This window comes from Neodiprion virginianus, chromosome 6 (genome assembly GCF_021901495.1).
Source record: "Neodiprion virginianus isolate iyNeoVirg1 chromosome 6, iyNeoVirg1.1, whole genome shotgun sequence".
Taxonomy (NCBI): domain Eukaryota; kingdom Metazoa; phylum Arthropoda; class Insecta; order Hymenoptera; family Diprionidae; genus Neodiprion; species Neodiprion virginianus.
The window spans coordinates 27,459,922-27,471,811 of record NC_060882.1 but is presented as its reverse complement, the minus strand read 5'-3'; the positions used below and the strand labels follow the sequence as shown (position 1 = coordinate 27,471,811).

Genomic DNA, 11,890 nt, shown 5'->3' with positions numbered 1-11,890 from the left:
ATACTTGGAGCATAAACGGTTCGGGATAAAGTAACAAACGTCGAGATAAATTTTTAGTTCGGAAACATTTTAAGATACTTTCGAACGTGCAGAAACTGACGCGTCCATTTGCAGCGTTATGAAACCCTTCATTTTTCAAGTGGCTTCTGGTTTGGGAAACGATGGCTCGACGTTGGAATTAGTTTGCGTAAACAACTTTACTTCTAATTTGTGAATGTAAAATTATCAAAAAGAGTCGGAGTAGGCAGAACTAAAAAGGGGTGAAAAAGAAGGCCAAAAGCATTTTAACACGTACGAATTTTATTCGTTGTTCCAGATCCCACAATATGGAACTGGAGTTAACTTTAAAAAATCATTGCACAGTTGGAATAAAAAATATTCCATACAAATCCTCTCGGTAACGCACTTTTGAAACAATCATCTATTAATCATCCTAGAGAATTGATCTCTCTTAACAAACTCATGTTAAACATTCAAAGTGCAAAGTGTTCAACCAAATCGAACTCAAATTACTGACTCGGAATAAATTACATGCTTTAATTTTTCTTGTGTTAAATAATGGCATTTTTTTTACTTTTTAAAACTACGTTCACTGCTGATGTACCTTGAAGTAATTACCTTTCAACAAACTTTCGTCGTTGCGTTTGTGATCAAAATTTTGATCCGAACCAATTTCGGCAAAAAATCCAAAAGGCAAACCTTATTCCAGAAGTTCATTCCCACTCGGTACAAACCGCAAAGACGTCGAAGATTTTCAGGTGGATGAAAAATTGATCGTTGATCCAACGATGTTGTAAATCGTGTTTACAGCGATTCGTTTTAGATTTATCGCTAAGCCGTGTTTCGAGTTTATTTTTCTTTGAATAACCGATATATTCTAACCCGATTCGTCACGCGTCCAAAATCTGTGCCGCAATCACGTGACGTAACTTTCTACCTACCGACAATTCGCGTCGCAGCGAGTAAAATCGGCATTAATATTTGGCGGCTTGACCCTCGGGGCTGCAACCCCGGAGACGGTGGCTGCTGGGCGAGAGGGGCACCCTCAGGAAATCTAAACCGGTAGCAAGATGGCCGTTCGGAAACGGAAACCGGAAGCGTGTCACTCAAACTATAGCGGCATCCGGCGTACCCCGAAAGTGGAATAAATGCGCGCGATGCGTATATATATTATATATATATATATGTGTGTGTGTGTGTCTATGTGTATGAATATATGTTGCACGCATACATATACCTACATGTATAGGCGATGGACGACCAAAGCTTCGCGTCGTTGTATCCACACTGTGCGTCACAAGTGAAATTCTCAATTCCGTACGTAAAATCGGGGTGAATTATGCAGAAAAAAGAAATTCTTCTAATTATTTACTCATTTTATTTGATTTTTTAACTTACTTATTCGTAATTGTTGAATATGTTCTGATATAATATACGATATATACATGTACACACACACACACACACACACACATGCAGGTATATATATTAGTTTGACCATCGTAAGGTATTTATATTTGTATATATTTATGTTTATATGATACACAATGTACATTATATACATTACCTAAATCAATAAATATTAAATTACCTATTTTATATATGTATATATATATGTATGTATATTTAGTATATATGTATATATTTATATGTAAAATACGAGGTGAAATGATGATGATATTTTTCTACAAAATTTGTCCCGGTCGAGGACAATCTATCCCCGTCTTTCACTATCTTTTTCTTTGTACCTTATCTCGGCTTCTTTTGTACACAGTTTTCATTTGAGATGATACAGAGCGAACTGATTTCGTACATCAATTGATAGTACATGAGTTGTGACCGAAAAAATTATTAAAATAAGTAGAAAAAAAAAGAATACGGTTATACGTTTATATGTACAAGAAGATTCTTAACGCACACACGATCAATCTAACAATTTCCATCTATCATAGTATATATATAATATATATATACATTTTTTTAACTACACAAATACGATTATTAATGTTTAGTGAAATTTTGCGAACAAGGTACGCGAATGAATTGAACGAAACGGAACGAGTGCTGATCGATTTTTACCCGGGTAAAAGTGCGTTTAAGTACGAGCTTTGTAATTTTCAATTGCAAATATGTACGCCGTTAATCTGCATTCTCGAGTGTAAAGTAAGCCGAGAACCTGGACTGCAGTAAACACGGAGTGGGCAATAGATCTCGCTGATTAAGTAAGCAAGTAAGTAAGTAAGTATCATTTCTTAATTTTTCCCTTCACACGTGTGCGCCGAATAGATAAGTATAATCTACAATATACCTTATATATATCGCTACCTTATCTATACACGGTCTTAAATAACGCCCAGATATATAACACGCATTTGTCACGTCGATTGCCGTTACACAACTTTTAATATACCGTCGGTGACCGAAAGAAAGGAATTCCCACACCATTATCATTACTAGCGATATTTTTCTCTCCTACATTTTCTTTCGTGAATTGTTCTTTTTCTTCTTTTCTTTTACGGATTCCGAGCTTTTGTTAGTTTTTTTTTTTCTTTTCCTACATTTATGTACATGTGTATACTTTTTACGTTTACGAGTTAAACGATCTTGAGAATAATTTTAAATTAGTTACGATACGCGTTTTATTCACTGGGTTCAAATACTGACATTCCAAGAATCGTTGCGATCGTGATAAATAACGAGAAGAGAACGAGTGATATAAAATAGAATAAACAATATCGCGAAATCACACCCATGTACAATTATCTAGTGCAATATTAGATACAACGGAGAGGGAAATTCGCTAAAATATTTAACTAGATCATTCGATTCGTGCTGTTTTCACCCCTGATTTTAAACGGGGTATAATATATATATGCACACGACGAGTCGTCGATGAGTACCGGGTTGAATTCTAAATACTAATTTGAACTCTGTCTAGAATGAATTTGTACAAAAACCTTATCGTCTATTTTATAATACATTATCTGCGTAGGAAATATTCTTAAGAATCACATTAATCAACTACTATATGGCGTACAGGATAATATTATATCAGTTAAATACAATATATTCTATGTATAATAATATACTATAATTATACGTTCTAAAATCACTTTGCGTCGTTATTCTTACATTATCGTAAAGTTATAATACTAATAATAATAATAGTCATCATCAACACTATATTAAGTTATACACGTATAACATCGTTATAGTATATTAAGTATGTATGCCTATGATTTTTGACTACATCGTCATCGTGACACGCGTTTCAGCTAATTTACACCGCTGCCACGTCCGTCATGTGACTCGACCTACGAATATTCAACCGTCCGACCAAAGACGGTATAAAAATTTTGCCACTGAGTAGCACGGAACCAAAAAACGAAAGAAAGGAAGAAAAAATAATCTACCAACCGTAGCTGAAGAAAAGATGATACGAATTTTGACCCACCTCCATATATATTGGAGTCGAACTCATTATACCTCATATTGGTAATTTCAATACCGCGAGTAGAGCGAATTTACCTTTCCAAATTTCGCATATCCGCAAAATTGGCAGCTGCGCGTTTATCGATTACGCGATAATTGCAAATCGGCAGCTATTGCACTGTGGTAAAAGTTGATAAAATTTGATAAAATTTTTAAAAAACTCGTAGCGCGCTTACCACCAGTACGGTTTCTGCATGTACGGAGCCATGGGGACCTGTCCAGAACCGGGATACGAGACCGACTCCATGAGCTTCGACTGGCACGGTTTTCCGTCGCGGACGAGGACGGGGACGGCGACCCTCCTCGGCGAGCACCCGCTTCCACTGGCTTCCACCTTCTCGGTTGCGGCCCGCTTCGTCTTGTACCTGTGGTTCTGGAACCAGATCTTGACCTGGGTCGGGGTCAACCTTATGATCGAGGCCAGGTGTTCGCGTTCCGGAGCGCTGAGGTACCGCTGCTGTCGGAATCGCCGTTCGAGCTCGTAGGTTTGGGCCTTGGAGAAGAGGACCCGCCGCTTTCGTTTCTTGTGCTCGTTTTCGTGGGCCTGAGACTCGCCCTGGTGCTCCTCCTCGAACTCCTGCTCGTCCTCCTTCGACTCGTGACCGTTTTCCGGGTGCGAGGGAAACGAGAGGTCGGATATTGTCGGGCTGGTCGAGTCCGGTTGCTGGAGGACTGGAATCAGAGATCGAAGATATCCGGCTCAGTATCCGACGTGAAATTTGCGAATCGGATCATTCGTCGAGGGGGAGAAAAAATGCGCAAACGTAAGCGCGGCGACGTGACCTTTGTCCGAGAAACGGCGGGAAAGGGAGGGAAAAGTCACTTCCGGTTTCTTTTTAGGGGACACATCCGAAACCCTACCACGTATACTTTTACACGCCGAACTGAAACTGGTCCGTGTTCCGCTAACTTGACGGAAGTACCAAGAAACGGTCTGATTTTTCCAGACGCGTAACAAGAGACCCTCTGCACTTTGTGCCTAAACGTATACCTATAATCACTTTGTTGTGACCATGCACTCGGTCAATTAGACGCGTGATGCACAACAGCTGCATCGTCGATGGGAGAACGACGTGCGTCGGCACCGAATCATCGATAACCGTTAGACCCTGATTACAGAAGGCAGATGCGCGGCGGAGTCGGATCGATTTTTTAATTACGCATTGTTATATACATATATATATATATATATATATATGTATGTACCTATGTATAAAAGGCGATGTCTAACCACGAACTTAGTTACAAATTGTTTTGAGTCATCGTTTAGGAAGACTTTAGAATCTGCTTCATTCCGTGCAGATGTATTGCGGTGCATCAGAAAACTTCAACGATGTAAAAACCGTGTACATTATCGCACGTTGACGCAGGGAATAATGTCCAATCGTTCTGACCAATAAACTCTGCGCAATACTCGAGAAATCCTGAAATGAACGATGTTTCAGGGTAAACTCAAGTGCTGGTTTTTACCCCTTGAACGACCGAATTGGCACGTGAAAAAAAAGACGTGTCTGATGTTTTTTAACGTATTACATCATATCTCAAAACGAAGAAAATCGGTGACATGCATCTCGATACGTTCCTTGTCGGTTGGTTTATCGTTTCTCTCTCTCTCTCTCTCTCTCCTTTCGAATGAAACGAGGAAAAACAATTGGACAACAAATCCTTTTCTCCGTCGATGACCAGCTCTGGAATGGTCGCATCGAGGTGAATGTTGCCCCAACCCCTGCATGGCGATGCCGGGAGGGTGTGGACTAATATAAATCCTATTTGATACCTACATAATATCGTACAAGCCCCACGGGATTGCGGCAGCGTTTAAGCGCGTTGTCAGCGTTACGATTGCCGCGTTGGATTCTCCCTCCTCTTGGGTTTGGGGAATGGGGATATTGTCGACTGGCTGTCCGTATCGTTTTCATGGGAGATTAACCCTGCGGGACTTTGCGTTGTGATTTCATTATTCGCCTCGCACGAGGAGCGGGTGTCTGTTGGAGTACGTGTTGTACATACCCTACGTTTCTTATTCGCGCCTGCAGCCAACCGACACGTCTTCGGTAAATACACCCCATTATTTTCTCGTGGCGTTTCATGGGGTTCACGCTTGAATCTCTATCTGGGTTGTTGTAGCTACTCGTTGAATGGAACTTTGTTGTTTCATCTTATCTCGCGTGGCCGTTGTGCAGATGGACATCCGCTTTTATAACGCATTCACGAATAATGTTTTTCGTCTGTGACGATGACCCTGTTTTCAGTTTTCCACTCTTCTCTTCTCGAAGAAAAAAAAGAGAGAAGGAGAAGTTACGATAATTAAACCAAAAATAGGGAGTCCAGTTTTTATCGGATCTCGACGTTTTGAAGTCTGGAGAATCACTTTCCACCATTCTTGGATGAACGCTGATTTGATATTTGAGGAACTTTCTTCTTCAACGATATCTCAAGAACGAATGAACGGATTCGAATGATTCTGGTATCAATTGACGCGCATTTTTTTAGCCTAGAACTGACTCAATTTCGGAATTCATTGGTCCAACAGTTTTCAAGTTATTTGAATGACAATATTTTTTTTTTTATGAAAATTTCATTTCTCTGTGTCTTACGAGTTCGAAATGCATTTGGGTGGGTAGTTTATATGCTAGCCCATCAAAGTCAGAAAAATCGGTTATTCGTGTTCTTCAAGAGATATGCTTCGCGAATCTATACACCGTAAGAAAAATTCGATGTCGAGTCCCGTAGACCGTCCTATTTGGTGTTGATCTAACACTATCTGATGCTAAACTTCCAAATCGATCACAAAAATTGTTCTACAGTTTTCCAAACCGGCCAAGTTTGGTCAATTTTGATCATCAAAATTCTTCAAAATTGACCGGCACGAGTCTATTTAATCACTCACAAACGTCTTATCTCTAAATAAAAAAATAAAAAAAATACAAATCGATCCCTAACATTAATACCTCAACCTACGCTTTTCAAACTCTCGTAAATTTCCATTTCCAAATCGAACGATGAAAAATGACAATCGGTAGTGACGCCCGAATTTGAAATCGTTTTGACCGATTCGCCGGGAGCATAAACGGTCGGTAATACTTGGCGTGACTGTTTTCTTTGGATCGTGTTACGCAAAAGGATCATACCGAAGGGCGAGGCCGCGAAACGAGGTGTAAAAAATGGGCTGTCTGAACACGTAGGTGAAAGGTCGGGAAATTTCGGGGTAGGTATAGGTGCCCACATTGACAGAGCGCGGGCTGGGCGTGACAATTCGAATTCATTGAAAGCTCGGGACATCTGCGCGCACTTTTGGTACATCTGCCAATCCGCGGTACCAGTTGAGCCAATCGGCAGCCGGATCCGGGCGAGCCTTTTAGAGGCCTATTAGATCCTGCTTAGTCCGGGGGTTCGGCTCGGCCAATTGTACAGCGCTTGGCAAACACGGTGACGCCGCAGGACTCGAGTCCTCGCGCTTTTTCCTACGCCTATAAATTGAACTCAAGGCTGATTTCTCACCGTTAACTTCCTCCAGGGGTTGCGGCACCGTCGAAGGCAGCGACGGCCCGGTTGGCCAGCCCAGAATTCCCGGCGGTGGAGGCGGCAACGTCGCTCTGTTTAAGTTCCCGTGAACCCCGGGCTGCAGCATCGCCGTCGTGTGTTCAAGGAGCTGCTGATAAGTCGAGGGCACCTCGTTTGCCGTCGGCAAGACCGTCGTGGTTCCTGAAAAAAAAACGGAGGAAACGACGCTCAGGTTCGATGTTACCTTCGGGAAATCTTGGAGCAGGGAACTCGGGAGTTTCGAAACCGCACTCACCTTGAAGCTCCGACTCCTCTGGCGTCGGTTTCGAGTCGTTTAGCTCCAGTATATCGCTGATGTGAAAACCGGACGTCCGTGCCGGCATCTTCATGCTTTCGAGTAGCCTGAAACAGCCGATTTAACGTGTCGTTGATTCGATCGTCATTCGGTGAGATGATAAATCGTACCTAAGTTTGGAGAAAAGATATGACCGAGAAGGGTTTCTTCTATTGTCATTGCCACTGGACAGTGCACTGAGAAAAATTTTATTTGTTACAGTAACTAGCAAAATTCAGTACAACAAGTATCGTTTAAAACACTGTTTGAATATTGTTGGAATTACGAAAAACGATCCTTTTTTGGTAATCGCAACGCAAAATCAGTCTGTGAGGTTTACTCTACTTTTTTAGTTAAACAAGGCTTTAACGTCAATTTATTGTGCGCAAGCATTAAATTTTTGCAACAGTTACAAGAAAATATAGCAACAGTGATCGTAATGAGAAAGATTAGAAACGGATACTAGACTTTGCGGTAACGGCTGGAAAACTAATTTTCATTTTGTACCTAGAACTATATTTTTCGGCTGTGGTAAAAAATGAAATAATTAAGGACTGAGCGGTAACCGGAACTAAAAATTTCTCTCAGTGTGGGTGAACAGAAAAGGAACGTCACGTCTGCACGGACATCGCAAATATGTAGAAAGGAGAAAAGTATACGTCATAGTATCCAAGCTTTTCGAGCTTTCGGTAATCACAGCTAGCTCAAAAAATAGCAACGACCTGATTAACTTTTGAAAAACTGACGTGTTTCTTGAGATATTTACACTGCTCCAAGATTTGAAAAACGGAGAATTTCAATGAGATTCTTGATGCCTTAATTGTCTCCGCCTTATTAGCTAAATGATTCTGGATTTCCTCGTCGCTTGGTTCTCAGAAGCGAGACGAGAGCTTCCTGCGGTTTTCGTTCAGGAGACGGGTGTTCGAAATCCAATTTGAAAGAGCAAAAGCGTCAAGTTTGAACGTGTCAAAAAGCCACGAGCTTCAAGGAGCCATCTCTAATGCGATTGAATTGGTCTTTTTGACAATCCTCATTCTACCGACGGTCTTCGGAGTATTCGAGGAACCGCGACCAAAGGACCATGTCTCTCTACCTGTCCGCCACCTCCGGCTTCAGGACTCCCTAAATGAACCTGCATCCTAAGCTCCGTAAGCCATTCCTCCCATTATCTCGACACGTTTCGCGTCATTCTCGGACATCCGATTCTTGTGTTTAGTCACCTACACAAATGGCGATCAGTTATTCGAATACTCTGTTTCCAAATCTTTAATAGCTCCTGTGGCCACCAGTTTCCCTGACTAGTTAATGGAGGCAGAAGTTGAAACGTCGAAAGAATAGGGAAAAAATTATCACCACTTTTCATATCGATCAACACTTCTCAATTCGTTTTTTTCTACGTTTTTTTTTTTAATTGCATACCGGATCATTAAAAAAATTTCTCTATGTATTGTGTATTGTTGTGCAATACATCGAATGGACAAACTTTTTGTATCAATGTCGAATCAACGAACGAAACTTGATCAACCCACATTTTCTACTTGTTTTTACTACTCGTTTCTCATTATCATTGACCAGTAACGGAGCACTGAATTTTTTTTTTTTTGTCATGTTTTTTTTTTTATAAAAGCAATGTCTAAGCAAAAAAATAAACTTGTTACTCACAGTAACGAAAACTATAACCAGTATGTACGTATATGTTTATGTATATATATTTTTTCCCCAGTGTATATAATATTCATCTGCATGTAAAAGGGTGTAAAATGTAACAAAGCTATGCTCATTTTAACCCAGTGATTAATCGCGCCTCCTGCAGGGAATTAGCGGGAAACTCTGGCGTTGAAATCACCGAACTGGTTAAAGACCGACGAACTTCTCATCCCTCTCACCGCAGCCGAATTTAATTTTGCTAATAGTCGAATAGGTCAATTATCAGCGAAATTGATCACGATGAATAGCGTTTACGATTTTGAAAAACGAAGCCGTCGACGTAACGAACTATTGCCTAATACCGAATTTTTTCTACTTTCAGATTATCGTCGATTGTTGAACTCGAATGAATGAACGAATATCCTGAAGGAGTCCAGCCGACCACGGAATTACTTCGGTGAGTGCAAATTGGAGGTTACGCTTTTAGTTAGAGTTATTATGAAATTGAGGCGATGCCCGCCCTTCAATTTTCTTCCCAACGAAAATAACGCGATTCTCATACGCGATCCCGACGGGGGCGAAAACGGTTCATTTCCCTAAGTGGTGCGTATCGCGTCGACGTCAGGAAATGGTCCAATCTGTTCGCCCGCCTTGCGTGTCCGCTTTGATTTAGCCCCCCGTCGGTATCTGTGTTTTATATTATATCCTCGTTAAGCTGAAACGCTGTATCAGGTACGATTGCCTCGTCAACGTGTAATATCTATCGCCAAGCTGTCTATAACCGTTGGCAAACTCGATCAATTCTCAATTATTGCGATAGTAGAAAGAAGATAAGAATTTTCTCGACTGTAACACAACGATTTTCACCTGGATTTAATCGTTTTTTTCATGCCCGCTTGCGACTTTTCGCTAAACGTTTCTCTCCGGTGAAAGAGAAAACCTAAACATTCGTTGGACATTGATGTTAATAATAATTACGACATTATAATCATTGAATTAATCTGTAGCTCACGATATGTGCAGAGAATGCAAAATAATGATAATCAAAGATGAAATGAAAATAGAAGGTTGTAAATGCAGCGAAAATTTGAATTCTTCGAAAGAAATAATGACGGATGAAAACCATTTTACTATTTTCATTTTTTCATTTCATCTTCTTATTACGTACCGTTAGAATTTCAATTTACCTAGTATTCAGAGCGAGTTGACTGTACCAAACATGGTTCAACAAACTCGCCGGATATGGAAGAAGCGACCATGGTAGGATCTTGTTTTTATCCGCCATGTTGAAAGTCTCGTTGCGCGTTGCAGGTAAAATTTTATCGTCAGTAAAACATATTAATACTGTCTTTATCTGCGATTATGCAGATTGAAATTTTTGTCGATATATATTCGTTCACTCGAAGTTCGGTTGCTACGTTTTCACAAATATTAATCTTTGCTTGACGCTGTACGTATATGTGTATGTATTATGTATACATACATATATACATATATATATTTCCCTTCACGTTTTCGTCGAACGAATCAACACCGCACAATTTTTATCAACAGCTAGTATAAAAAATGTAATTACGGTTGAGAAATACCGTGTAGCAGAAACCAAGCACATACAATTTCACTGAACAATTTTCACGTCAATCGAAAAACAAAGTCTCGATAACTCTGACCGTGTATTGGAACGATTAACCGTGTTTTCTCCAATTTTCTAAAACTCGGGGTGTGATGAAAAAAAAAAGAAAAAGAAAAACCGAAACGTCCACTCGCATCGGCTCAAGTGCAGCGGCTGTTAAACGCGGTATTTTCGGAACACCAGCCTCGAGTTAAGGACTCTTGTTGTACTTTTTGAGTGTCCCCGACGAGCACTTGACCAACAGTGTTCCCTACCTCCGGCGAGGCTTCGCTCACGCTCGAAACTCAAGCACCCTCGAAGAAGGGCGGCGTCGTCAAACCGAGGGCGGGACCTCCGACGTTTCGCGTCCCGCAGCGCGACCCCCGAGGAAAATTTACCCCTCTCGTTTCCCGTTTCATCCCTTCTCTCTGCGCTGCGCGACTTGGCGGCTTCTGCTTTCCGATCATGTTGACGCAATCGGAGCGACGCGAGGCTTCGCGGAATATATACCTATACGTATGTGTGTGTATAGACTAAGAAACGAAAGTGTATAAAATGTCGATGAAAAAGAGAAGACGAAACTCATAACTACGTGGAGAATAAAAAATGGAAATTCAAAATTAAATATCCGAGACGTCGGAAGACCGTAGAAAGGGTTTCCAAGTCTTCGTTCCAACGAATCTTTTATCGCGTTGGGAAATTTCCGGGGGATGGAAATTTACGGGGTAAGTTACGCCGAGGCGGGACTGAAAGCGACCCCTGAACCAGCCAATGGGATCCAAGGGCGGGTGGCCAATCGGTGACGAGCTATTCAACCCCCTTGGCTCGAGTTGTCCAATGAAAGGCGAACATCGATTAGAACTTTTCACATTGAGGGCATACTTTAGTTTGAGTACTAATGTGAATGGGTATTAGCGGTCATTTCATTTCGTTTTTTAGCTCCCCTACCACCTTTTTTATCCGAGCTAGGTATACTCTTCCCTCGCTCTCTTCCCGCATTGTGTAGCTCCGGGATACACGCGTGTATATACACACGTACGTAATGTACCGGTACACAGGTATCATCGTCGACTGGCTGCAGAACAACGTCGATATTTCCAACGCGAAACCGTGCCGTGTTACGCGTGGCTTATTTTTGACCTGCGTATAAAATGTTACAGCCGGGTCACGTGAAGAGATTCGATCTATTTCATACCCTGGAGCTAAATGTGAGCCCGAGTGTGGATGAAAGTTAAAGGGGAAATGAGGAAACAGGCAAAGAGGAATAAAAGTTTTCGCGTTTTTGGATATGAAAAGTCAGT

The 11,890-nt window shown here is 41.2% G+C and overlaps 1 protein-coding gene across 1 annotated transcript; it reads right to left on the bottom strand.

The window, feature by feature from the left end:
- Positions 1–3,435: 3,435 nt before the first annotated feature.
- On the bottom strand, positions 3,436–10,396 carry LOC124307906 (homeobox protein Nkx-2.2a-like). The gene is made up of 4 exons (XM_046770084.1): positions 10,165–10,396; positions 7,292–7,398; positions 6,994–7,197; positions 3,436–4,164 (listed from the first exon to the last, which is right to left on the bottom strand). The coding sequence occupies exons 1-4, from the start codon at positions 10,260–10,262 to the stop codon at positions 3,665–3,667; spliced, it is 909 nt and encodes a 302-aa protein (XP_046626040.1). The 5' UTR covers positions 10,263–10,396; the 3' UTR covers positions 3,436–3,664.
- Between the last annotated feature and the right edge of the window lie 1,494 nt (positions 10,397–11,890).